This window comes from Pyrus communis, chromosome 13 (genome assembly GCF_041283825.1).
Source record: "Pyrus communis isolate YQ-2024b chromosome 13, ASM4128382v1, whole genome shotgun sequence".
NCBI lineage: Eukaryota > Viridiplantae > Streptophyta > Magnoliopsida > Rosales > Rosaceae > Pyrus > Pyrus communis.
The window spans coordinates 29,086,567-29,112,913 of NC_142577.1; the positions used below are offsets into that span (position 1 = coordinate 29,086,567).

Sequence of the window (26,347 nt, forward strand, 5' to 3'; positions counted from 1 at the left end):
ATACGGCCGCCTATAGTTACCAGCCTTCCCCAACCCATAAATTTAAGCCAGCCACCGACCTTTCTTCTCTAACTCTCTCTCTCCCTCCCTGCCTCCCTCCCTCCCTAACTTCTCCATTCTTCTCCCCACTCTGCCTTGTACTTCGATTCCTGGCACGAATACCTTATCCTTTCAGGATTTGTTCAAAGTGATTTGCTTTTGGTTTCAGATTTCGATTCGGATTCTTCGGTTAATATCCCAAAAAAGATACTTTGATATATCACTATATACATATATATATGTATATATATTGAAGCAGCTTCGTAGCAGGAACCTCGTCATCTGTTCAAAAAGGCATATAGATTCATACCCATAATCTAACTTGGTATTTGTCAAAATATCATATCCCACGAGTTTGAGTGGACTTTTTCTTCTGGATCAACCCTCTGAAGCCATAACAGAAGCATTGATCAAATTTTCTTGTAAATATTATTTTTGTTAGTAGAATGAAGGGACCAAATCAAAACCCTTTAAACTTCTTCTCAAAGCTCTTCAATGTCCAGCTCCACTTGCTCAATCTCCTCTTCTACTTCCTCGTCTTCGGCGGCGGCCTGACCCTCGGAATGGTGCTCAGCTTCTACATGAAAGACTTTTTCGTCAGTCTGCAATTAGCACAGTTCTCCTTCTCAACCTCAACATCTGCATCCAATCCGCACAACCTCATGCCGAACGTTAAAGCAGTTGAACCCAACACGAGTCACCGTCGTCCTCACGTAGGATTGAAGGAATATCTAAAGCCGCCGGAGGTTTTCCACGACATGGACGATGTGGAGTTGCTGTGGAGAGCTTCGACGAGTCCTCGGATTTCCGAGTATCCGTTTCCCCGTGTTCCCAAGGTTGCTTTTATGTTCTTGGTAAAGGGTCCTGTTTTTTTGGCCCCGTTGTGGGAGAAGTTCTTCAAAGGACATAAAGGATTGTACTCGATTTACGTGCATTCGAATCCATCTTACAATGGATCGCACCCGGAAAGTCCAGTTTTTCATGGCAGAAGAATTCCCAGCCAGGTCAGTTACTTTCCCTGCATAAATTTATTTGTTGCATTTTACTGAATTTGATGAAATTGAAGCTATCATGCGCACCTTGATCTGGTGACGATTTTAAAGTACTAATAACAATTCCGTAAATAAATTGAGGCCGCAGAGGTGAAATTTGGAGGGAACATTAGTTTTGAAAGAAAGATTAAGAATCCATTAAACAATGACATTAGAGTTTGAAGTTGATTGACTAAAAAGTTTTAACTACAAAGCTTGTTGGCAGAATAAGATTGAATGCTTGACAGATTGCCTGCTCTGTTTTAGACAATCCACCTACTTAAAAGCACATATTTGGTCTAGGAGCTCATGCCTTCACGTCATCGTAGATCTCTTAAATAATCATGTGATTTGATCGATTACCATCATAGATGTGTCGAAAACCCTTCAGTAACGGGGTTAATTCGTACTTGATTCGAAATGTGTTAATGCAAAGTAAAGAGCATGACATGGACCATTGTCTAATTGGCCACATTTATTCACCCTAGTAGATTCACAAAACGGCATTGTAAGCGCACGTAGCAGCACTCGATGAGTTTCTTCTTCTGGCAGCTTGTTCATTTAATTGCAAGATTGTTCTTCTTACTAATTTTTATACGTTCTACATGTACTACAGGAAGTAGAATGGGGAAAGGTTAACATGATTGAGGCCGAGCGCCGCCTATTGGCGAATGCTCTTCTCGACATCTCAAACCAACGGTTCATTCTGCTCTCAGAGTCATGCATTCCCCTCCACAACTTCCCCACTGTCTACAATTACCTCATTCGCTCCAATGAAACTTTTGTGGGAGTCTATGATGATCCAAGCTCGGTTGGGCGTGGCAGGTACAGTTCTCACATGTATCCACAAATCTCGTTGAGTCAATGGCGAAAAGGGTCGCAATGGTTTGAAATCGACAGAAGCCTTGCCATTGAAGTTGTCTCGGATAAAAAATACTTCCCGTTGTTCCAAACTTACTGCAGGGGCTCATGCTACGCAGATGAGCATTACTTGCCAACATATGTGAACATAAAATTTGCACAGAAGAATTCAAATAGGAGTTTGACCTGGGTTGACTGGTCGAGGGGCGGTCCACATCCAGCCAAGTTTACTAGAACGGATGTGACGGTCGAGGTTTTGAATAGCTTGAGGAATGGGACTGCATGTATATATAATGGAAGAGTTTCCAATGTTTGTTTCTTGTTTGCTAGGAAGTTTGGGCCTGGTACACTGGAGAGACTGCTGAGGTTTGTGCCGAAGCTCATGCGATTCAACAGATAGAATTTGATATTTTAAACTACTTTCATTTATGATGTCGAAGATCGACGTCGCGGTCCAACAGCTTTATATTCATTATCACATTGATTAAGTGTATAGTAAAGAGAAAATGGTTATCCAGACGAAATTATTTATAATTTAAATCTCTTCATTCTTCCATATCTGGTAAGCTATTTTTGTGTTTGTTTCTCTTGAAAGCAAAAGCGTTGATGGTGGGTTCAATTGCCTCAGAAGCCCAATTTCACAGGCTTTGACCTGTTGCATATATTTGATGGAATTGTGGACTGAAATTGAACGGAAGGACCTGAGCGTAGCAGTCGCGAAAAATTCCTAGTCTTGTATATATTATGGGAATGTAATCAGTTACGATTCAAAATAACCTAAAAATTCCATGTGCCATGGCTTCGATTTTTGCTAAGTACTAATTGCCACAAAACGTTTTAAAAAATCTTTAAACCCTTTGTGTTCATCATGCAATTAAGGGAAAGAGGCTGATTGGGGACAATCAGATGGATCCTAATCAAAACATGGCATTGAAAATTATGGACTTAAATCATCTTATGTCTTTAATTCATTTTTGTTTAAAGCTCAAGGAATCGTATGTGTTCTCCTAATGAAGAAAAAGTAGAAAAACTTTCCTATTATAATATTAGCAAATCAAAAATAAAATCAAACACGCATGTAATAAAAACTTATGCCACAATTTGGCATTGAAAAATCAAAACTCTTGAAAAGTATTGGAAGGACAAAGGTAGTCAAATCTTTTGAAATCTTTTTATTTTATTTTATGCAAAACTATTTTAACTAAGGTAATAAATCTCTGTTTCTTGTATTTTCTAGTGCATTAATCTCAAATATTAAAAATTTGGAAGAAAACAAGTCTCTAATATTAAAACAAATCCTTAAATTGATAATAATAATAAATAAATAAAAATTACATTATTTAACTTATATACAAAAAGTAAAATAAAATCTAGTATTTAATATTTCGTTGCAGGCAGGTCCAAAGGGTATCCCCATGCCATCGTGAACTACAAAGTCCTCACAGCAGATAATTTCAAGGCCAAATCTTCATGCCATCTGATATGTTTATGTTTCAGATTGCTTTGATTTCTCAATCCCAAATTTTCTCAGCTAATCGTCTTAATTTGGATGATTAACAGAGGTTAATTATAACAAGTTTCTTGGAAACTTTTTATAACTATCTCTGTGTGACATGAAGGCTCAAGATCCTAAGTCTCCGAGCTTTTTTCCAACATCCTTCAATCTCCAACGCCACCTCCTCAATTACCTTTCATATTTCCTGCTCTTCGTTTTCGGAGTAACCCTCGGAGTAGTACTTAGCAATCTCAAGGACCTTTCATTTGGCAGCCTACAATTCGCTCAGATCCCCTTCTCACCTGTGTCACCTCCTCCTCCATCCAATATTACAGAAATCCTAATGCCAAATGCAACCTCTCCCACAACATCCGTTGTTGCGACCAACACGTCCGTTTCGTCAAGTCCTCCTCGGATAGGGTTGAAGGACTATCTGAAGCCGCCGAAGGCGTTTCACGACATGAACAATGCAGAACTGCTGTGGAGAGCTTCGATGATGATTCCGCGGATTCCTGAATATCCATTCCGTCTTGTTCCAAAAGTTGCTTTCATGTTCTTGACAAGGGGGCCTGTTGTTCTGGCACCACTGTGGGAAAAGTTCTTTGCAGGGCATCACGGTTTGTACTCAATTTATGTGCACTCAAGTCCGTCCTACAATCACTCATCGTATACCGAAACTCCAGTTTTTCGTGGCCGGAGAATTCCAAGTCAGGTCAGTTTTTTTTTTCCTATTGTCTGCACTAAGTTGAAGCTATATTTCTGTGATACTTTTCAGAATTGAATAGTCAAGTTTCATCACACGGATTATAAAACCAAAGAAGCCAATTAATATTTGACTACCTTTACACCCTCCGCATTGTCTAGGGTTAAATTTCATAGGGAGTCGCCAACTTTCAAATTTTGACACTAAGTCTTTTATGTGTTAGTGTCTATCCTCTGTTAAATTGATGGTATGACCGATGTGGAGCTCGTTTTTGAGTTACGTATAAGTCACACAAGCCGCACTAATACTAAAACCATGCAATTGGTTATCGTACAGCGTAAAGAAAGCATAAGTTGAGGTGAAGGCGAAGATGAGCTCCATGGTGTGACTTCCACATCAGCTCAAAGATGAGCTCCATGCATGTTAGTACATTAATTTAATTAAACGATCATACAATTAGATATCTATAAATCTTAAATTGATAATATTTTAAAACCAGTACAACAAGCAAAAATTAAAGTCGGGTGGTCCATTTTACAAAGCTCCTTGACTTTGAAAATGTAATATGTAGTTATATAACCGAGGAGTCTTTGTAATAGTAATTATTGTAAAGCCAGATTGTTTCTAAATTGTAATTCTCAATCATTTCCACTATATAGGTGGATGCCAATTGTTCTTACTATTTTCTGTTCTACAACATGTGCTAACTAATTGCAGGAAGTAGAATGGGGGACGGTGAGCTTGATCGAGGCAGAGCGCCTCCTCCTGGCGAATGCTCTTCTCGACATCTCAAACCAGCGTTTTGTTCTTCTCTCAGAAGCATGCATTCCCCTCTATAACTTCTCCACCGTCTACTCCTACCTCATCAACTCCACCCAAACTTTTGTCGAGGTCTATGACAATCCCAATGGAGATGGACGCGGCCGGTACGGACTCAGTGACTATCCGGGAATCACAATCGATCAATGGCGAAAAGGGTCGCAGTGGTTCCAAGCGGATCGAGACCTCGCCCTTGAATTCGTATCGGATCAAAAATACTTCCCCGTGTTCATGAAATGCAAAGGCTACTGTTTTTCGGATGAACATTATTTGCCAACGTTTGTGTCCATGAAATTTGGAGCACAGAATGCAAATAGGACGTTAACCTGGGTTGACTGGGAAAAGGGTGGCCCACACCCTACGGAGTACGCCACCAAAAATCTGACGGCGGAGCTTTTGAGTGGCCTGAGGAATGGTTTTGGTCGGAAATGTGAATACAGTGGGAGGAGTACGGATGTTTGTTTCTTATTCGCCAGGAAGTTCCCGCCAACTGCTTTGGATAACCTGCTGAAGTTTGCACCGGAGATCATGCACCTCAACACATAGATATTCTGACTACTGTACTCATATTACTGCTTCAGGGAAAGAAAAAAAGAAAAGAAAAACTCGAATTTAGCTAATTACAACATATAGGGTCACAATATTAGTTCTTTTTTGTTTGCAGTCTGAAAAATTTAATTGTTACTTTCATGGAAAATATTCGCAAATTAATTATACCATTTTTTTAGTAAAATCACAAAGTTATTCCTTTTTATTGTCTTTGTTTTTTGAGGGGTAAGGTTTATGTCCTCCTGACTAGGTGTAACTTATTTTTTCGTTATTAATAAAATTTTCCTCGTACCGTCGAGATTTCCTAACAAAAAAAGAAAAAGAAAAAAAAAAGAAAAAGATAAGTGACAATAAGGTTGCTTTATTAAAAAGAAGGAAAATATAATTTGTCAAAGAAGACACAAAGTCTAACCTTGACCATAATAAAAGTCATAACAAACAAAACTTATAACAACCAATACAAGATATAACAAGGCCAACAAATGATAACCTATCTAAAGCGTTAGTGAGGAAGCGCTACATAATCACGATGATAATGTCAAAATGAAACTAGGAGGAGAATCTCACCAAACAAGACTCGTAGAAGAGGAACTATAATTTACAAGGGCAGTAGCAACTTAATTACCTTCTCGATAAATGTGAGGAGTCCAAAAATGCATTTGGGAAATTCAGTGCAAGCATTTTCTACCCTCCACTCTCAATTGCCAAGGAACCAATTGAGGAGAGGGTAAGAAGTCAAGAACCAAAGCAGAATCAACTTCCAACCAAATAAAATTCCAATCCCAAACTGAAGCTAATTCAATAACCTTAGTTACAGCTATTACCTCCGCCGCACCAGAGCTAGAATCTCAAGGCTAGAACAAAAGACTCCAAGGAACTGGCCCTTGAAATTCCGAAACACACCACCATAACTAGTACGACCGGAACCATGTCTCCAAGCACCATCATACCAAATTGTAAGTTTTATTTTTTGGTTTAAACCCAAGCAATCACATTTATTTTTCATAAATTTTTTTTTTTTTTTTGTTTTTTTCTAAGAAAATACAATTAGGCATGCAATCATAGATTAACAACTAATTAACAATAAGCCCTCAATCATAGATTAACAACTAATTGACAAAAAAAAAACAATAAGCCCTCAATCTAAAATTACTAGGTAATCAATCTTTGTTTATGGTACGTGATTAAGCATCCTTTCACCCCAAAAAAAATCTCATTCGAGTTACAATATTGGTGAAATGGAATTCTCATTTCTGTAAATTTAATACAAAAGCAATACATTTTCCTTGATATGCGAAAAGCAAACTAAAATCTTGTATTCGTATTTCATTGCAAACAGATCCCAGTGGTAACCCCCCATGCAATGGTGAACTACAAAGTCGTCACAGCAGATAATTTCAAGGCCAAATCTTCATAACATGTGATATGTTTATGTTTCAGATTGCTTTGATTTCTTAATCCCAAATTTTCTCAGCTCATCGTCTTATTTTTGTTGATTGACAGAGATTAATTATAACAAGTTTCTTAGAAACTTTTTATAATTATCTCTTTGTGTAAACATGAAGGCTCAAGATCCAAACTCTCCAATCTTTTTTCCAAAATCCTTCAATCTCCAACGCCACCTCCTCAATCTGCTCTCATATTTCCTGCTCTTCCTTTTTGGAGTAACCCTCGGAGTTTTACTTAGCAATCTCAATGACTTTTCATTTGGCCGTCTACAGTTCGCACAGCTCCCCTTCTCACATATGTCACCTCCTCCTCCATCCAATATTTCAAGAACCCGAATGCCAAATGCAACCTCCCCAACAACATCTGTTTCGTCAAGTCCTCCTCGGACAGGGTTGAAGGACTATCTGAAGCCACCGAAGGCGTTTCACGACATGAACAATGCAGAACTGCTGTGGAGAGCTTCTATAACTCCGCGGATTCCTGAATATCCATTCCATTTTGTTCCAAAAGTTGCTTTCATGTTCTTGACAAAGGGCCCTGTTGTTTTGGCACCACTGTGGGAGAAGTTCTTTGCAGGGCATCAAGGTTTGTACTCAATTTATGTGCACTCAAGTCCGTCCTACAATCACTCATCGTACACCGAAACTCCAGTTTTTGGTGGCCGGCGAATTCCAAGTCAGGTTAGTTTTTTCCCCCTATTGTCTGCACTAAGTAAAAGCTATATTTCTGCGATTTTTTTTCAGAACTGAAATTATTACTCAAGTTTCATCACACAGACTATAAAACCACAGAAGCAAATTAACATTGTACTACCTACCTTCACAACCTCGGCATTGTTTGGAGTAAAATTTTATAAGAAGTCGCCAACTTTCAAATTTTCACAATTTTTTATTTCTGACTGTTTATGCTCTGTTAAATTGATGGCATGACAGATGTGGAATCCGTGTTTGGGTTAGTATTAGCCACACTAGCTGCAATCAGGCTAAAACCGTGCAATTAAATATCTATTTTTTGATCCATAGTTGAGTTCCACATTAGCCCAAGGTGAGCTCAATGTATGTCAGATCATTAGTTTAATTAAACGATCATACAATCAGATATCTATAAATCATAAATTGTTAAGATTTTAGACCTGATAGTACAAAGTGAAAAAATTGAATTCATATGGTCCATTTTAAAACTGACTTTTGAGGGTGTGAAATGTAGTTAAATATAACCAATGAGTGTTAATAACTATATTGTAAAGCCAGTTTGTTTCTAAATTGGAATTCTCAATAATTTCCACAATATAGGTGGCTGCCAATTGTTCTCACTATTTTCTGTTCAACAACATGTACTAATTGCAGGAAGTAGAATGGGGGAAGGTGAGCTTGATCGCGGCAGAGCGCCTCGTCCTGGCGAATGCTCTTCTTGACGTCTCAAACCAGCGTTTTGTTCTGCTCTCAGAATCATGCATTCCCCTCTATAACTTCTCCACTGTCTACTCCTACCTCATGAACTCCACCCAAACTTTTGTCGAGGTCTTTGACGATCCCAGTGGAGTAGGACGCGGCCGGTATGAATTGAGTGACTACCCGGGAATCACAATAGATCAGTGGCGAAAAGGGTCGCAGTGGTTCCAAGCTGATCGAGACCTCGCCCTTGAATTCATATCGGATCGAATATACTTCCCAGTGTTCATGAAATGCAAAGGCTATTGTTTCGCCGATGAACATTATTTGCCAACGTTTGTGTACATAAAATTTGGAGCAAAGAATGCAAATAGGACGTTGACCTGGGTTGACTGGGAAAAGGGTGGCCCACACCCTACGGAGTACGCGAGCGAAAATGTGACGGCGGTGCTTTTGAGTGGCCTGAGGAATGGTTTTGGTCGGAAATGTGAATACAATGGGAGGAGTACGGATGTTTGTTTCTTATTCGCCAGGAAGTTCCCGCCAACTGCTTTGGATAACCTGCTGAAGTTTGCACCGGAGATTATGCACTTCAACACATAGATATTCATGACTACTGTGCTCATATTACTGCTTCACGGAAGAAAAAGGGGGGAAAAATAGAGAAAGGAGTAAGTGGGAATGGGAAGAGTTGCAATAGATTATCCACTGTGAAATTCTTGTATTCTTCAATAGATCTTGCGAGAACAGACACGCAATCGTTGCGCTTCCGTTGCGATTTTGAGTTTCATGATCTTCTAGATTCCAGGTAAATAGGTTGCGAGAAAAGACACAATCGTTGCGCTTACACCCTCACTGGTAAAATGGTTCCTTTGTTTTTGGTCTGCAATGAAGCACCTTGCACCAAAAATAATTTATGGTTCGAGTAAAAATATTGGTGATATGGACTTCTCATCTCTATAACTTCAACACAAAGCAATACATTTTACCTTGCATACAAAAATGAACCGAAACACTCCGTTTTCCGTTGCAGAAAGGTCGATCGTAACGCAAAAGGAGAGTTTTGTGCAGCCACTTACAGAAGGCACAAATATAAGGAAGATATATACCTAAAGCCTAGGAGGACAAATCTCTTCAGTCTCTTGTTCTCTGAAATGATGAAGGGTCCAGATTCAAGTCCAGTAAAGTTGTTTCCCAAACTCTTTGGCGTCCAATACAACCTCCTCAATCTGCTTTCTTATTTCTTTCTATGTTTTTGCGGTTTAACCCTTGGAATTGCACTTAGCAATCAGAAAGACTTCCAAGTATCCTTGCTGGCTATCTCCTGTATACCCCCAATACTTCACAAATGATAATCCCAAATGTAACAGCGCAACATGCAATACAAGCCGAACATTTACAGCCAAACCTCACATATTGTAGGATTTACGGACTATCTAAAGCCACTAAAGGCGTTTCACGACATGAACGTTGAAGAACTGCTATGGAGAGCTTCAATGAGTCCTAGGATTCGTGGACATCCATTCCATCTTGTTCCCAAGGTTGCTTTTATGTTCTTAGCAACAAATCAAACAAGCGGATGTGAAGCAACTTGTCCAAACACCTAATTAGGTTGCTATTAGGCAATGTAATCGTAAACTAACAACAAACAATAAGCCCTATAACTAAAATATATTATTGGTAATCAATCTTATTTGTGTTTGGTCCGTAATGAAGCAACCTTGCAACAACAAAAATTCAGATTATAGTTAAACTATCTGTGAAATGAAATTTCCATCGCTGTAAATTTACCGCAAACCAATCCCTTTTCTTTGAAACGAAAAAATTAACTGAAACACTCCTTTCCCCGTTGCAAAAAGGTTGAACGCAATGCAAAGAAGAGATAGTTGCGCAGCTACAACTATATTGAGGGAGATCTCTTCACACCAAATCTCATCTCTCTTGTGATTCTCCAAAATGACGACTCGTCAAGATCGAAACCCTACCAGCTTGTTTACAAAAGTCTCGAATGTCCTGCTCTTTGTTTGTGGTTTTACCCTCGGGGTTGTACTCAGCAATCTCAAAGAGTACTACCCATTGAATCCTCAGTTAGCAAGCCTATCCATCTCAGCTATCTCATCATCCCTTCCATCCAATATTCCTTCACAAACGCTAATGCCTGATGTAACTTCGGCAGTGCAAAATTCAAATACGAAACTGGAAAATGTAACGGCAGCCCCCACAGCATCCAATTCTAATACGAGCCGAACTTTTGCATCCCAAATACGATCTAACAATATGAGAAAAATATGTGTAACCCAACCTGACATAACAGGAGGATATTTAAAGAAATATCTGAGGCCGCCGAAGGCGTTTCACGACATGAACGTTTCACAATTGCTATGGAGAGCCTCGATGAGCCCTCGGATTCCCGAGTATCCTATCCATCTTGTTCCCAAAGTTGCTTTCATGTTCTTGGCAAAGGGACCTGTTCATTTGGCCCTGTTATGGGAAAATTTCTTCAAAGGGCATCAAGGTTTGTACTCAATTTACGTGCACTCAAGTCCATCCTACGACGCATCATCGCATCCTGAAAGTCCGGTGTTTCATGAGCGAAGAATTCCTAGTCAGGTGATAAGTTTTTTGCTTGACTTAATTTATTTTTCCCCAAATACTAATGATAATTCTCTTGATCTTGTTACAATGTTCAGCCTAAAACATGTTTTGCAGGAAGTAGAATGGGGGAAGGTGAGCTTGATTGAGGCTGTGCGCCGCCTATTGGCGAATGCTCTTCTCGACATCTCAAACCAACATTTTGTTCTCCTCTCAGAGACATGCATTACCCACTACAACTTTTCCACTGTCTACTCCTACCTCGTCAACTCAACCCGAACTTTCGTAGAGGTCTTCTTCGATGACCCAAGTTGGGTCAGACGTGGCCGGTACTATCTCAGCAACTACACGAGAATCACGGTAGATCAATGAAGAAAAAGGTGGGCGTTGTTTGCAATTGATAGAGACGTTGCCATTGAATCCATCTCGGATTGAAAATACTTCCCGGAATTCCTCAAGTGCAAAGGGCATTGCTTTCCAGATGAACATTATTTGCCAACATTTGTGCGCTTGAAATTTGCAGCAAGGAATGCAAATAGGACTTTGACCTGGGTTGACTGGAGCAAGGGCGGCCCACACCCGATGGAGTACAGGAGCCGGAATGTGACGACGGCACTTCTGAGTAGCCTGAAGAGTGGTTATGGTCGGAAATGTGAATACAATGGGAGGAGCACGGATGTTTGTTTCTTATTCGCCAGAAAGTTCATGCCTGATACTTTGGATAACCTGCTGAGACTTGCACCGCAGATCATGTATTTCAGCACATAGATTCAGATTGTTACGTTTCCTTTTTGTTAAAACTAAATCCTAAATCAATTTAATTAAACGATTCCCATTTAAGCTCTATAAAATCGTTGCAATCGATGTAATTAAATTAGCACAAACGAAATTTAGAGATTAAATAAGCAGGCAAGAGAACTGAAGCCAACAAAACAAAACCCGTAGATTTACGACACAAGAACGTTAAAAATGGTTGGTGGTGCGATCACTGACTTGCTCCGCAAGTGTCCTCCGACAAGGACGATGACTCGGACATGGATTCAAAGCCGGCCTCGTGACTTGGCGAACCAGACAGGCCCCGAATCTCGTCAATCATTTTCACCACCTGGCTCATCCTGGGACGTTGATCAGGCGAAGCGACCGTACAAGCCATTGCAATCTGCAAAAGCCCCACCATCTCCTCCTCAATATCCTTGTACCTCATTAGCTCCAAGTCAAACACCTCCACCGTCCATTCTTCCCTGACCACAGACTGGACCCACCTGGGCAGGTCCACAGGCCCACCGTATCCTCCCCCGGACCCGCCATTATCCACCACGGAGGGACACTTCCCCGTGAGCAGCTCCAGCAGCAGAACACCAAAAGCGTACACGTCTGATTTCTGCGTCAACTTCCGACCGTCCAACGTCTCGGGAGCGCGGTAACCGCAAGATCGCGGAGCGGACGACGTGGAGGGCGGAGGAGGCACGAAAACGGAGAGTCCGAAGTCGGAGACGCGGGCGTTGCCAGTCTTGTCTAAGAGGATGTTGGTGGACTTGATGTTACCGTGGGTGAGCTTAAGCGGCCTGCACGAGTCGTGAATGCAGGCCAAGCCTCGAGCCGCTCCGGCTGCGATTTTCAGCCTCGTTGTCCAGTCCAGCGGAGTCCGACCGGGTCCACGGTTTCCTGTTCAAGTTAGCCATCGTTAGTTCACGATAATTACAACTAAGGACAATTACGTAAAAGCGTGAAGTGCAGCGGAGTTAGTCGCTTTTTGGTCATATTCAGAGCAGGAAAGAAGGAAAAGAAGGGAGCAAAAAACAAAGACAAATGTAAAAGGAAGATAAAGACAGAACTGGAGTTGACAGGACCGACAGTAAAACCCTAAATATATAATTACAAAAAAAACCCTAAATTTGACCCCGTTTGACCTAAAAGTACAGAAAACAAGGCACCAAATTGAAAAATTAAACTAATATTTTAAAAAGAAAAAATTTCTTGGCAACCAAACAGAAATTAAGCAGGAAAACTGAAATAAAATTACCGTGGAGAACCCAGAACAGGCTGCCATTGGGCATGTAATCGTATACCAACAATTTCTCCTCCCTGGCGAAGTAATAAGCCCTCAAGCTCACAATGTTGGAATGGCTGAGCCGCCCCAGCACCGCCATGTGCTGCTCGAACTGAGTCTTCCCGCCAATCTGAGCATCCTTGAGCCTCTTAACCGCCACCACATTGCCATCGTCGAGAACCGCCTTGTACGCCGTCCCGAACCCGCCTTTCCCCAGCATCTCCGCCGAGGCCCTGAGCAGGTCCTCGAGCTCGAAACGCTTCACTCCTTCGAAGAACACCATCCGACCCCGCTCGAACACCGGTTGGGCGGCGGAGTAGGGGCTCGACGAGTACACGATCTTCTCAGTTTCTAGAAGCTTCGAGCCGCCCTTGCCCTGCCGCAGTTTGGCGCTGAAATTCCGCCAGAAGTAGCAGTACAGTAGCAGCGAAACCAGCACGAGAACCAAAGCGTCGCCAACTATAATGGCGATTAGAGCCACCGGACTCATTTTCGCGCTACCACTTCGGTGAGGATTTCCCGATTTGTTCGGCGCAGAGTTCCCGGGTAACGAACTCGGCGACGACGCTACGACGGTTGGGTTAGCCGCAGGCATTACAGGAGACTCAATGGCTCCGTCAGATCCAGGCCGGGTCGGGTCGTTTGGTGTACCCTTGCAGTTCTGCATCGGAGACCCGCATAGACCCGGGTTTTGAGCAAAAGCGGTTATAGGGAAAGTCGAAAAGGACTTGGGTATTTCGCCGGTCAAACGGTTCGCAGACACATTGAGGTCCTGCAGATTCGGCAGGGTCAGACCCGAAATCGAACCGGAGAAACGGTTCGCCTCGAGCCGGAGAGTGAGAAGATGGTTCAAATGGTTGACCGTTGCGGGAATTTCGCCGGATAAGTTATTGTAGGACAGATCGAGGCGGTAGAGACGGAAGAGAGAGGACACGGAGGGTGGAAAGTCGCCGGAGAGTTCGTTGTAGGAGAGGAATAAAAGTTTGAGGGTGGTGAAGTTGGAGAGGTCCGGAATGGGGCTGGAGAGGCGGTTACGCTTGAGGCTCAGAACTCGGAGCTGAATTAGCGCGGTGAGTGGCTGGAACGAGCCGCGGAGGTCGAGGTTCTCGAGGACGAGTCGAGAGACTCGGTTGTTGGTGCAGGAGACGCCGGTCCAGGTGCACGGGTCAACGGAGGTGGAGTTCCAGGTGGTAAGCTTGTTGGATGCGTCCGACGTCGCTCTGAATGATAGGAGAGGTTTGGCATCTGGATTCGAAGAGACGTGGAGAGCAGCGAAGAAGAAGCTCGTGAGGAGAAGAGTGGCCACAGCGGCCGTGGCTGCCATTGTCTCTCTGCAAGTGAGAGCAGAGAGAGAGTGAAGGAGACGAGTGAAATCTCTTGGGTATAAGTTTAATGAGGGGTTGGTGGACCGTTGGTGTAATTATTGGGAAGTAGAGGAGCTTCAATGCAATTTACCTTTCACTGCCAGCGGCCAGCGTGACAGCGTAACGTATAAAGCCGTGTAACGCGAGGACTTTATGTCGTTTCATATCACCTGATGGATATCATACTCGGGGGGGAATAGAGGGAGTGTGATGGGGGTTCATGGTAGTATTTGTGTGCTGCCGTAGATTAGCATTTCCTGATGGAGGAGGAGCGGACACGTGGGGACGTCGGTAGATTTCTTCGGGCCCGCTCCGAGATCATACCAGAGGAGTGATTCTTGTCTTGTAAATCAGACGGTCTTCCGTACGCGCTCCTTCAAGTCTTAGGGTTTCACAAGTTCCATTAAATGAGTCGTCGAGTCAAATTTGTTATTTATTTGTAATTTACGATTCTTGTGGAATGGCCAAAACAGCCACGCTTGATTAATACGGGCATAGTTCTGTATAGTACAATAATTTGTTTAACAAAGATGATGTCTACAAATTACACGATACACGAATGAGTTAAAACACATGTTGACTCGTTCGAGTTTTATAACAATTTAATGCATTGTTACATTGATATTGTTGTTTTATTTGATTGGCTCGTCTCTTAATTTGAATTCTTGATCATATATACGCTTAACAAATAAAATAACTTAGTAATTAAGCTCTAAAGTTTGTTATAGTTTGTAGGAACAAAAAGAAAGCGTCAACATATCTATGACCATATCATTTGTAAGGCACGTCCTATTGAAAGTATAATACTTCTTATATTTTAATTCTAACCAATTTTATATTGATTTAAGAGTTGTCATAATCAAACAATTTTACTAAAGATTTGTCTCGAAGTAAGAATAAAATCAATCTATCATTTCTTGCTTAAGGTTACTACATTGCATACTTTCAAATATGATATTGACAAAGTACTTTAAAATGAAATTGGATTCTCTCTCGTTCATTTTCTTCTCCGCTCCCTCCCCTTCTCTCCTCTCTCAGTTTTCTCTTCCTTTTTCTCTCTCTATAGAGAAGATAAAATAAGAAGATGATGTGACTTATTCTTGAACGTTCGAATAAGAGTGATGGAGAGGAGAGAATCAGATCCATTAAAATATGCTTTGTTAATGATATGGCATGGGCATTTCAAAAATTCTAGCAAAACACAAATTTCATGAAAACTCATGATAGCCGTGCGTGGCTTGTTGATATAACTTTGATGTTCACATGTCCAAATGTAGGTTATGTTATCAAAAGCAGCATCAATCGATTGTTAATTCGTTTTACTTTGGAGCCATATCGTTGATTGTTTTCTTCTAAAGTAGGATTTGATTGTAGAAATGGATAGTTTAATCCCTCAAAATAACAAAAGTGCACTTAGAGTTCGGAGACGACTTTAATTTTAATGTCTTTTAATGTGTAGAATGGGCGAGGTTGAAGGAAGCGTAATATACAACTTGCAAAAGTTTATATCTTGAATGTACGTCATTTTGTAACCATGATTTTGTTGTCCTTCTAATGTTTTTCACTGACTTGCAGTTTCATCAGTTTGAGACTCTTTTCAAAGTGAGCTTATCAAAAAGCTTATTTTCAACTAATCACTTTTTAAATCGAGCGGTCATCTACATCACTTTTTTATTCCTTTCAAGTGCTAGCGTTTAAAATTGAAATTTCATTTCAATCGTATTGGCAGCGTGCATGGATAGTTTTGCTTAGGTTGATCATATGCAATATGCTTTTCGCTTGAAAATTCATCAAGCACCACCATACAGCGACTTTTCAAGTAATATGGTACTGCCTATTCACTCATTGCCAAAGGTGCTCCAAAAATCTTGAAATTCAACACGACTTCAATTCTCTTCACTGTTTGTCAAAATACATTCACGTGGTTTCACAAGAACTGTTCCATCTACTTGATCATTCCATTCGTGACAACATCAAATTTCGCACAATAAATTGGATCCTAGCTTAGCTGTATGGTAGAAAGCTTTCCACACCAAATAATTGTTTCACCTCTCTTTTTTTGACAAAAATATTCTAAAATGCTCTGATTTATGGAGAAGTGGATCCGAACTTGGGCGCAAGGGAGATGAAGCGGGCACACTGCCTTGATCAACTAGTCTGATCCACAAATGCAAATGTTTCACATTACTAATATATATATACACACACACACACACACGCATATACATATAGGGAAGTGTTATTGACACTCCAAAAATCTCATTTTACACTTCTCACAAGTGTATTTTTCTTTCTAAATATAGAAAATTTGGAGGGTAGAATGAGAATTTTGGAATGCCAATAACAATTCCCTATATGTATATACATGATTGCAGGAGGGGTAGTAGTAGGGTCACTCCTACTGTGTTAATTCATATATAGAGAGAAAAAAATAATAAATAAAACATGAAACGCATGCTTCATTATTTAGATTGCCTCAGAAAAACATAGATTTGTTCAAGTAAAATACAGGGTTTTTACTTTATTGATACCAATGCGGCAGAAGAATCTGCTAGGGATTTTGGAGGAGAAGACATGTAAGGTTTGGGAGGTATCTGCAACAAATCAACATTCCCTTCCAACATATCTATCACTTCCTTCATTGCTGGCCGGTTTGAAGGATCAGTTTGTATGCACCACAAGCTCACTACGATCATCTTCCTTGCTCTTGCTTTGTCTTCCTCATTTGCAACACTCTGCAGCCCAAGCTCTTCGTCCAGGTCAAGACGCTTGTAAATCCAATGCGGAAAATATATTTCACTTGTATTTTCAGCTTCAGCGTCGATGTTCCTTCTTCCTCCAACCATCTCTAAAAGCATCATTCCATAGCTGTACACATCCGACTTGTGTGAGACCTTTCCAAAGTTTCTAGAAAATACTTCTGGAGCAATGTAACCTGCTGTACCTCTGGCACCCAACATCGAGACAATACTCTCTCTCCTGTTGCATATTTTGGCAAGGCCAAAATCCGAGATTTTTGGGGTGAAGTTTTCATCGAGAAGAATGTTGTGAGGTTTGATGTCGAAATGCAAAATTCTTGTGCTGCAACCACGATGTAGATACTCCAAGCCTCGAGCAACGCCAAGTGAAATTTGATCCAATGCTTCCCATCCCAAGTGATCATGACCTATATTGGGAGTATTTGAATCAAATATGAATTTCTCTAGAGATCCATTAGGCATGAATTCATAGATGAGAGCTCTTTTGGAACCCTCAAAACAAAAGCCTAACAAGGCGACGACGTTGACATGGGAAGTTCTACTAATGGCTGCCACTTCATTCATAAATTCTTCTCCGCCTCCTGTTAGTTTTGTCAAGACCTTCACTGCTACAAGACAGCCGTCCTTTAATTTTCCTTTGTAAACAGCACCATAGCCTCCACTTCCTAGTTTTTCTTTGAAGGAGTTGGTCATGTTCTTGACCTCCACATAGCTATACCTTCGTACTTGAAGCGGCCCGTAGCTCCTTAGAAAGGCCTCTACAATTTGATGATTTTGGTTTTGCTTCTTCCAAAAGAAAAGAAATCTATATGATGACAACTTTCTTCTTAAGCAGCAAACGATAACGACTAGAAATATGAGACCAGCAACTGCACCTGATGAATATACGTTGAATATGGTGATTTATTCGATCGAATGGTAGGCATTGCAGACATGCTATAAACCTTATTACAACACATAAACTTAGAAAAACTAATCTAAGGCTCTAAGCAAGTTATGTAAGAGTATGAACATGAGATTGGATGTTTTGACAACAAGTGATTAAGTTCAATTGGTATAAGAAAGTCTTATGAGAAGTTGTAGCTAATTCTTGTCTATGAAAGATTTTGTTTTGGCATTAGACTGATGTGCATTAGAACCATAGGTTTAAGTTCTTAAATTCAATCAAGCAAAGTTGATTGAATCATGTATTTAAAATTTAAAAAAAAAAAAAAAAAAAAAAAAAACAAAACCTTCAGTTGTCAGGTTTCAAAACAGGTTCTGGTTACAAGAAAAATCTGGGAATACACAAAACGGTGCTTTTGAATAAAATAAGGTTATTCAAAATTCTTGACCGTTAGAACTCGAAAACCTGCATTTTGTTTGGGTTTTTCTGGGATTAAGGGGATGAATATTATATCTTTGTTCTCTCTTCTCTGCGATTTTTGTGCCTTGTTGGTCTGGGTATTGAATATGTCTGCTTTTTCCTTCCGCTTCGCGATGTTTAATCTCTCATTCATCACGGTATGTATTCTGAAACCCCGTATAATTAGCATGAAATCCGAGTTTAATTTCGCCTTAAATTTGCATAAGTTTGATTAGAATTATATAACTAAACCTATCGTTAATGATTGATTCAAACTTGAAATCAGGGGGCATATGAATTGATCATCTGTAAAGAATATATTAAGCTTTGATTTTCATTGAATAAGTTATTCAGTTTTCAAATGATGTTTATATTTAACTTTTGACTATTTCGTACGAGGTGAATACCTTCTTGAGATTGAGATGAATTATTCTGGGATTACATGTTGTGCTTGCCTGAAGTTTTTCAATAAAACCGTTCATCCTATATGTGCTTACCATCTAAATAGTTGTGATGTCCTGATGTGCAATAGACTGAGGAATGAAATCAGGAATCTAAAGTTCATATTGTGATTTCTAAAGTTCAGTGTCTGCAGACTTTAAACTTGGCAAACATTCCAATCCTCACTGGTGGAAGCAACTACCAAAAATGGAGAAGGGATATCAATTTGCTATTGACTCTTAATGAGTTTGATATAGCAATTGATAATCCCAAGCCTATTGTCACTAATCAAAGCACCAAGGTTGAGAAATCAGATTATGAAAGATGGACAAGGGCTAATAAAGTGGCAATTTCCATCTTGGAAAGTGGGATGACTGATACTATCAGATGAGGAATCAAGAAACCAAGTACTTGTCTGTGTTGAGTCAAATCTTTGTGAAGTGCCTATTGATTCTTGGTGGTTTGATACTGGATGCTCAGTACATATAACTAACTCTTTAGAAGGCTTTCAAAAACAAAAGGAAATTGGGAATGCTTTATATAACGTTTTTGTTGGGGAAGGGACTAAAGTTGCAGTAAATTCAATTGGGATTGTAAAATTAAAATTAACTTATGGTTTTCTTTTGGAGTTGAAGGACGTGCTATTTGTGTCTAAATTGATTCCAAAATTAGATCTCACTACTACAACTAAATGTGTTTATTGCTTAAAGGGTAAAATGACTAACTTTAGGAAATTAGATGCCAAAAGGAGTCAGGGATTACTTGAAATTATACACACTGATATCTGTGGTCCTTTTCCAGTCAAAACAATATGCGGAAACAAGTATTTTATCAACTTTATAGATGATTTTTCTAGACTTGGATACACTTTTCTCATTAGTGAGAAAGCTGATGCCCGTAAATGCTTTATAATTTATAAAAATGAGGTTGAAAAACAATTAGGTAAGGTTATTAAAATTGTTAGATCCGATAGGGGAGGATAATATTTTGGCAGGTATACTGAATCAGGACAACAAAAAGGACCATTTGCACTCTATCTGGAGAAAATTGGTATTGTAGCTCAATATACACACTTGGGACACCTCAACAAAATGGAGTCTTAGAGAGGAGGAATATGACCCCTTATTGGTATGGTTAGAAGCATGATGACAAGGTCCAAGTTACTAGGTTTCTTACAGGGAGAAGCTTTGAAAACTGCAAATTACATTCTGAACAGAGTTCCAAGTAAATCTGTTTCCTCCACACCTTTTGAGCTATGGCATGGCAGGACACCTAATTTTGGATACTTTCATGTTTGGGACTGCAAAGTTGAAGCCAGGTTCTATAATCCAAATGAAAGACAATTGGATTTAAGGACTCAGTCATGTTACTTCATAGGTTATCCTAAAAAATTGAAAGGGTATAGGTTCAATGTTCCTCAAGGCCACACCCGAATTCAAGAAACACACAATGCAACCTTCTTGGAAGATCAAGATGTTTCAGACCTATCAAGGGAAAATTTTGTTTTTGAAGAGATGGTTCAAGGTTATGATAATAATGCACAAACAAGCTACAATCAAGTATTGTTATTTCCTCAACCAAGGTCAACTGAAATATAAAACTCTAATGCAAAATTGGTTTCTGGCAGTGAAAGTACTATTGTGAGTAACTATGTTTATTTACAAGAAACTGATTTCTACATAGGTGATGTTCAAGAACAATGTTTGGACACTTGTGGAGTCTAGTTCTCAAATTAAGCCTATAAGTTGCAAGTGGGTGTATAAAATCAAAAGAGATGCTCTTGGTCGAATTGAGAGATACAAAGCCTGGTTAGTTGCAAAGGGTTTTACTCAGAGAGAAGGTATTGATTACGATGATACCTTTTCTTCAGTATCTTCTAAAGATTCAATGAGAGTTATCATGTAATTTTGATTTGGAGTTGCATCAAATGGATGTGAAAATGGCTTTTCTTAATGGTGACCTAGAAGAGAGTATTTACATGAAGCAACCAACTGGATTTGTTGAAAAGAGGAAGGAAAATATGGTTTGCTGGCTCAATAAGTCAATATATGGGTTAAAGCAAGCTTCTAGACAGTGGTATTTGAAATTTGATGTGAAGAAAACAAATTGGATGATTGCATTTACATAACAATCTTACCTAGTCCGAGCTTCAATTGCAACTGCTTATGTCCTGCAACTTGATCTGCAAAGAAAACTGCTGTTAGTTAAATCACAGAAGATGGAAGTGGCACAAATAATGCATAAATAACAAATCATTTAATACTTATGTGTCCCTGTGTATATTTTTGTATCTGATACGAAGTGTTTTCGATAAACTGTTTCCTGTTTCTAAGAGTTATATCCTTTGAAGAAAGGAATCGGATTATCGCACGTCAGAGAAAGAAAGAAAGGTCACGTAAATGTATATACCTTTGGCGCATTTAAATTTTCCCTTTACAACCAGGCATTCACCTTTGCTTTGAATACATTGAAAACATTCTGGTGCTGACACGGTGAGGTAAAACTTAGCTGTCAATGAAGAGTACATGTTGGGCTTAAGCGTATTCATGGGGACCTGAACGGTTGTACACCCTGGCGGCGGGGGGTTAGGTAAATTACTGTTAGATGAATTGATATAATACGTATGGTAAGCATTTCTGCAGCCATCCTTGGGTTGTGGACAAGAATTTTTGTCCAAGATGTTGTTGCATTTGAGAAGGGTCAGATTGTGTACGAATAATGATACTTCAGGGATTGAAGAAGCGTTGGGAAGACTCAAGTCTTCGAAAACTCCATCATCGCAGCGATCCTTTTCTAAGCGGCGAGCAAGGTCTCCGTCTTTGATAGAAATCGAAGGTGAAAATAAAGGGCCTTGGAATTCATACCAGTATCCTCTCTCTTTCAATTGGATTTTTGGCCGATCGGGTTCTAAACAATTGACTGTGAACAATCCGCATTCACGAGGATCTCCTGGGCTTTTGAAGGGGAAGCTGATGTGGCCTACCATGTCACTGCAGAAGTGCTCCGGACAACGTTTGGAGGGTTCCGCTTCTGAATATTGAGCAGAGTGCTGAACCACAAGGTGAGCAAGAACGGAGAGAATGAACAAAGCCACCGGAGCCATCCGAAGATTCCCAGCTGATCAACAAGAAGAAAGCGCCGCAAGGGAATAACAATAACAAAATCTACTCCTCCTCTTCAGAACAAGAGTGTTGAATTGTTTAGAGGTTCAGAATTCTTTGTATGCAATATATTAAGGAAATTGGCTGTTTAACACGCCAGTTGACTTGGAAATTAGGAGACGGAAGACTTGTGGAAACTAACCATGTAAAAAAGTTGCAGGATACACAGTTTGATTGGTCGGCTTAAAGACTTCCGTGGCCTATTAGGGATTTTCCTTCCCAACTTCCCCAATGACCAGCACCAGAAAGACTTTGACCCCTCGACTCTTCAACCATTCTCGTCACGATGATTCTATTCAAAAATCCTCAAAACTCCTCTGAACCACACATATTACGGAAAGAATCGACTGTTCAGTGTTCACTCGTAGCTCCGTGAAACGTGATTGATCTTTCGTGTCCGGCCCGTCTGGCTTTCGGGTCTACTTATTCGTGTGAACGCTGAATGGATCCATAGCTGAAAAGTATATCCTAGTTCTGACGTTGGAATTTAATTTAGTGTTCAAGTTAGCCATCGTTAGTTCACGATAATTACAAATAAGGACAATTATGCAAAAGCGTGAAGTGCAGCGGAGTCAGTCGCTTTTTGGTCATATTCAGAGCAGGAAGGAAAAGCAGGCAGCAAAAAACAAAGACAAAAGTAAAAGGAATAAGACAGAACTGGAGTTGACAGGACCGACAGTAAAACCCTAAATATATAATTATAAAAAAGACCCTAATTTTGACCTAAACATACAGAAAACAAGGCACCAAATTGAAACCTAGAATTAAACTAATATTTATAAAAAAAAAAAAATTCTTGGCAACCAAACAGAAATTAAGCAGGAAAACTGAAATAAAATTACCGTGGAGAACCTAGAACAGGCTGCCATTGGGCTGTAATCGTATACCAACAATTTCTCCTCCCTGGTGAAGTAATAAGCCCTCAAGCTCACAATGTTGGGATGGCTGAGCCGCCCCAGCATCGCCACGTGCTGCTCGAACTGTGTCTTCCCGCCAATCTGAGCATCCTTGAGCCTCTTAACCGCCACCACATTGCCATCGTCGAGAACCTCCTTCTACGCCGTCCCGAACCCGCCTTTACCCAGCATCTCCGCCGAGGCCCTGAGCAGGTCCTCGAGCTCGAAACGCTTCACTCCTTCGAAGAACACCATCCGTCCCCGCTCGAACACCGGTTGAGCGGCGGAGTAGGGGCTCGACGAGTACACGATCTTCTCAGTTTCTAGAAGCTTCGAGCCGCCCTTGCCCTGCCGCATTTTGGCGCTGAAATTCCGCCAGAAGTAGCAGTACAGTAGCAGCGAAACCAGCACGAGAACCAAAGCGTCGCCAACTATAATGGCGATTAGAGCCTCCGGACTCAATTTCACGCTACCACTTCGGTGAGGATTTCCCGATTTGTTCGGCGCTGAGTTCCCGGGTAATGAACTCGGCGACTACGACGGTTGGGTTAGCAGCAGGCATTACAGGAGAGGAGACGCAATGGCTCCGTCGGATCCAGGCCGGGTCGGGTCGTTTGGTGTACCCTTGCGGCTCTGCATCGGAGACCCGCATAGACCCGGGTTTTGAGCGAAAGCGGTTATAGGGAAAGTCGAAAAGGACTTGGGTATTTCGCTGGTCAAACGGTTCGCAGACACATTGAGGTCCTGCAGATTCGGCAGGGTCAGACCCGAAGTCGAACCGGAGAACCGGTACACCTCGAGCCGGAGAGTGAGAAGATGGTTTAAATGGTTGACCGTTGCGGGAATCTCGCCGGATAGGTTGTTGTAGGACAGATCGAAACGGTAGAGACGAAAGAGAGATATTACCGATGCTGGAAAGTCGCCGGAGAGTTCGTTGTAGGAGAGGAATAGGAGTTTGAGGGCGGTGAAGTTGGAGAGGTTTGGAATGGGGCCGGAGAGGCGGTTACGTTTGAGGCTCAGAACTCGGAGCTGAATTAGCGCGGTGAGTGGCTGGAACGAGCCGCGGAGGTCGAGGTTCTCGAGGACGAGTCGAGAGACTCGGTTGTTGGTGCAGGAGACGCTGGTCCAGGTGCACGGGTCAACGGAGGTGGAGTTCCAGGTGGTGAGCTTGTTGGATGCGTCCGACGTCGCTCTGAATGATAGGAGAGGTTTGGCATCTGGATTCGAAGAGACGTGGAGAGCAGCGAAGAAGAAGCTCGTGAGGAGAAGAGTGGCCACAGCGGCCGTGGCTGCCATTGTCTCTCTGCAAGTGAGAGCAGAGAGAGAGTGAAGGAGACGAGTGAAATCTCTTGGGTATAAGTTTAATGAGGGGTTGGTGGACCGTTGGTGTAATTATTGGGAAGTAGAGGAGCTTCAATGCAATTTACCTTTCACTGCCAGCGGCCAGCGTGACAGCGTAACGTATAAAGCCGTGTAACGCGAGGACTTTATGTCGTTTCATATCACCTGATGGATATCATACTCGGGGGGGGAATAGAGGGAGTGTGATGGGGGTTCATAGTATTTGTGTGCTGCCGTAGATTAGCATTTCCTGATGGAGGAGGAGCGGACACGTGGGGACGTCGGTAGATTTATTCGGGCCCGCTCCGAGATCATACCAGAGGAGTGATTCTTGTCTTGTAAATCAGACGGTCTTCCGTACGCGCTCCTTCAAGTCTTAGGGTTTCACAAGTTCCATTAAATGAGTCGTCGAGTCAAATTTGTTATTTATTTGTAATTTACGATTCTTGTGGAATGGCCAAAACAGCCACGCTTGATTAATACGGGCATAGTTCTGTATAGTACAATAATTTGTTTAACAAAATGATGTCTACAAATTATACGATACACGAATGAGTTAAAACACATGTTGACTCGTTCGAGTTTTATAACAATTTAATGCATTGTTACATTGACATTGTTGTTTTATTTGATTGGCTCGTCTCTTAATTTGAATTTTTGATCATATATACGCTTAACAAATAAAATAACTTAGTAATTAAGCTCTAAAGTTTGTTATAGTTTGTAGGAACAAAAAGAAAGTGTCAACAAATCCATGACCATATCATTTGTAAGGCACGTCCTATTAAAAGTATAATACTTCTTATATTTTAATTCTAGTCAATTTTATATTGATTTAAGAGTTGTCCTAATAAAAAAACTTTACTAAAGATTTGTCTCAAAGTAAGAATAAAATCAATCTATCATTTCTTGCTTAAGGTTACTACATTGCATACTTTCACATATGATATTGACAAAGTACTTTAAAATGAAATTGGATTCTCTCTCGTTCATTTTCTCCTCCGCTCCCTCCCCTTCTCTCCTCTCTCAGTTTTCTTTTCGTTTTTCTCTCTCTATAGAGAAGATAAAATAAGAAGATGATGTGACTTATTCTTCCACGTTCGAATAAGAGTGATGGAGAGGAGAGAATCAGATCCATTAAAATATGCTTTGTTAATGATATGGCATGTGCATTTCAAAAATTCTAGCAAAACACAAATTCCATGAAAACTCAAGATAGACGTGCTTTGTGGCTTTTTGATATAACTTTGATGTTCACATGTCCAAATGTAGGTTATGTTATCAAAAGTAGCATCAATCGATTGTTAATTCGTTTTACTTCGGAGCCATATCGTTGATTGTTTTGTTCTAAAGTAGGATTTGATCGTAGAAATGGATAGTTTAATCCCTCAAAATAATAGAAGTGCACTTAGAGTTCGGAGATGACTTTAATTTTAATGTCTTTTTATGTGTAGAATGGGCGAGGTTGAAGGAAGCGTAATATACAAGTTGCAAAAGTTTATATCTTGAATGTACGTCATTTTGTAACTATGATTTTGTTGTCTTTCTAATGTTTTTCACTGATTTGCAGTTTCATTTCAACTAATCACTTTTTAAATCGAGCGGTCATCTACATCACATTTTTTATTCACTTCAAGAGCTAACGTCTAAAATCGAAATTTCATTTCAATCGTATTGGCAGTGTGCATGGATAGTTTTGCTTAGGTTGATCATATGCAATATGCTTTTCGCTTGAAAATTCATCAAGCACCATCATACAGCGACTTTTCAAGTAATGGGTTACTGCCTATTCGCTCATTGCCAAAGGTGCTCCAAAAATCTTGAAATTCAACACGACTTCAATTCTCTTCATTGTTTGTCAAAATACATTCACGTGGTTTCGCAAGAACTGTTCCATCTACTTGATCATTCCATTCGTGACAACATCAAATTTCGCACAATAAATTGGATCCTAGCTTAGTTGTATGGTAGAAAGCTTTCCACACCAAATAATTGTTTTCACCTATTTTTTGACAAAAATTTTCTAAAATGATCTGATTTATGGAGAAGTGGATCCGAACT

At 40.5% G+C, this 26,347-nt stretch overlaps 5 protein-coding genes and 2 pseudogenes across 6 annotated transcripts; 4 read left to right on the forward strand and 3 right to left on the reverse strand.

The window, feature by feature from the left end:
• The first annotated feature begins 350 nt into the window (after positions 1-350).
• Positions 351-2,489, forward strand: LOC137738091 (glycosyltransferase BC10-like). The gene is made up of 2 exons (XM_068477695.2): positions 351-1,043; positions 1,687-2,489. The coding sequence occupies exons 1-2, from the start codon at positions 486-488 to the stop codon at positions 2,329-2,331; spliced, it is 1,203 nt and encodes a 400-aa protein (XP_068333796.2). The 5' UTR covers positions 351-485; the 3' UTR covers positions 2,332-2,489.
• Positions 2,490-3,360: 871 nt separating this feature from the next.
• Positions 3,361-5,588, forward strand: LOC137736366 (glycosyltransferase BC10-like). The gene is made up of 2 exons (XM_088683289.1): positions 3,361-4,138; positions 4,847-5,588. Exons 1-2 carry the CDS (start codon positions 3,545-3,547, stop codon positions 5,492-5,494), a joined length of 1,242 nt encoding a protein of 413 aa, XP_088539415.1. The 5' UTR covers positions 3,361-3,544; the 3' UTR covers positions 5,495-5,588.
• Positions 5,589-7,056: 1,468 nt separating this feature from the next.
• LOC137736701 (glycosyltransferase BC10-like) lies at positions 7,057-9,125 on the forward strand. The gene is made up of 2 exons (XM_068475936.2): positions 7,057-7,626; positions 8,293-9,125. Exons 1-2 carry the CDS (start codon positions 7,057-7,059, stop codon positions 8,938-8,940), a joined length of 1,218 nt encoding a protein of 405 aa, XP_068332037.2. The 3' UTR covers positions 8,941-9,125.
• A 1,168-nt stretch (positions 9,126-10,293) lies between these two features.
• Positions 10,294-11,697, forward strand: LOC137736367 (glycosyltransferase BC10-like; annotated as a pseudogene).
• Positions 11,698-11,745: 48 nt separating this feature from the next.
• LOC137737537 (putative leucine-rich repeat receptor-like protein kinase At1g68400) lies at positions 11,746-14,434 on the reverse strand. The gene is made up of 2 exons (XM_068477051.2): positions 12,953-14,434; positions 11,746-12,594 (listed from the first exon to the last, which is right to left on the reverse strand). The coding sequence occupies exons 1-2, from the start codon at positions 14,301-14,303 to the stop codon at positions 11,915-11,917; spliced, it is 2,031 nt and encodes a 676-aa protein (XP_068333152.2). The 5' UTR covers positions 14,304-14,434; the 3' UTR covers positions 11,746-11,914.
• A 2,344-nt stretch (positions 14,435-16,778) lies between these two features.
• On the reverse strand, positions 16,779-23,032 carry LOC137738349 (rust resistance kinase Lr10). 2 transcript variants are annotated; one of them, XM_068477986.2, is made up of 4 exons: positions 22,892-23,030; positions 21,298-22,523; positions 21,026-21,070; positions 16,779-17,977 (listed from the first exon to the last, which is right to left on the reverse strand). In XM_068477986.2, the coding sequence occupies exons 2-4, from the start codon at positions 21,989-21,991 to the stop codon at positions 16,860-16,862; spliced, it is 1,857 nt and encodes a 618-aa protein (XP_068334087.2). In that variant the 5' UTR covers positions 21,992-22,523; positions 22,892-23,030; the 3' UTR covers positions 16,779-16,859. The 2 variants fall into 2 exon arrangements, with proteins under 2 accessions (XP_068334087.2, XP_088538811.1); XM_088682685.1 differs by lacking the exon at positions 21,298-22,523 and having other exon boundaries at positions 22,892-23,032.
• On the reverse strand, positions 22,356-24,451 carry LOC148692060 (putative leucine-rich repeat receptor-like protein kinase At1g68400 pseudogene; annotated as a pseudogene).
• Positions 24,452-26,347: the final 1,896 nt, after the last annotated feature.

Excerpts from the sequence above, each read along its gene's own strand:
- LOC137738091 (XM_068477695.2), top strand. The coding sequence starts at position 486 with ATGAAGGGACCAAATCAAAACCCTTTAAACTTCTTCTCAAAGCTCTTC. Across the intron at positions 1,044-1,686 it reads GCAGAAGAATTCCCAGCCAG|GAAGTAGAATGGGGAAAGGT; the intron begins GTCAGTTACTTT and ends CATGTACTACAG.
- LOC137736366 (XM_088683289.1), top strand. The coding sequence starts at position 3,545 with ATGAAGGCTCAAGATCCTAAGTCTCCGAGCTTTTTTCCAACATCCTTC. Across the intron at positions 4,139-4,846 it reads GCCGGAGAATTCCAAGTCAG|GAAGTAGAATGGGGGACGGT; the intron begins GTCAGTTTTTTT and ends AACTAATTGCAG.
- LOC137736701 (XM_068475936.2), top strand. The coding sequence starts at position 7,057 with ATGAAGGCTCAAGATCCAAACTCTCCAATCTTTTTTCCAAAATCCTTC. Across the intron at positions 7,627-8,292 it reads GCCGGCGAATTCCAAGTCAG|GAAGTAGAATGGGGGAAGGT; the intron begins GTTAGTTTTTTC and ends TACTAATTGCAG.
- LOC137737537 (XM_068477051.2), bottom strand. The coding sequence starts at position 14,303 with ATGGCAGCCACGGCCGCTGTGGCCACTCTTCTCCTCACGAGCTTCTTC. Across the intron at positions 12,595-12,952 it reads CCTGTTCTGGGTTCTCCACG|GAAACCGTGGACCCGGTCGG; the intron begins GTAATTTTATTT and ends TAACTTGAACAG.
- LOC137738349 (XM_068477986.2), bottom strand. The coding sequence starts at position 21,991 with ATGGCTCCGGTGGCTTTGTTCATTCTCTCCGTTCTTGCTCACCTTGTG. Across the intron at positions 21,071-21,297 it reads AAAATTTAAATGCGCCAAAG|ATCAAGTTGCAGGACATAAG; the intron begins GTATATACATTT and ends TTTTCTTTGCAG. Across the intron at positions 17,978-21,025 it reads GCAATTGAAGCTCGGACTAG|GTGCAGTTGCTGGTCTCATA; the intron begins GTAAGATTGTTA and ends TATATTCATCAG.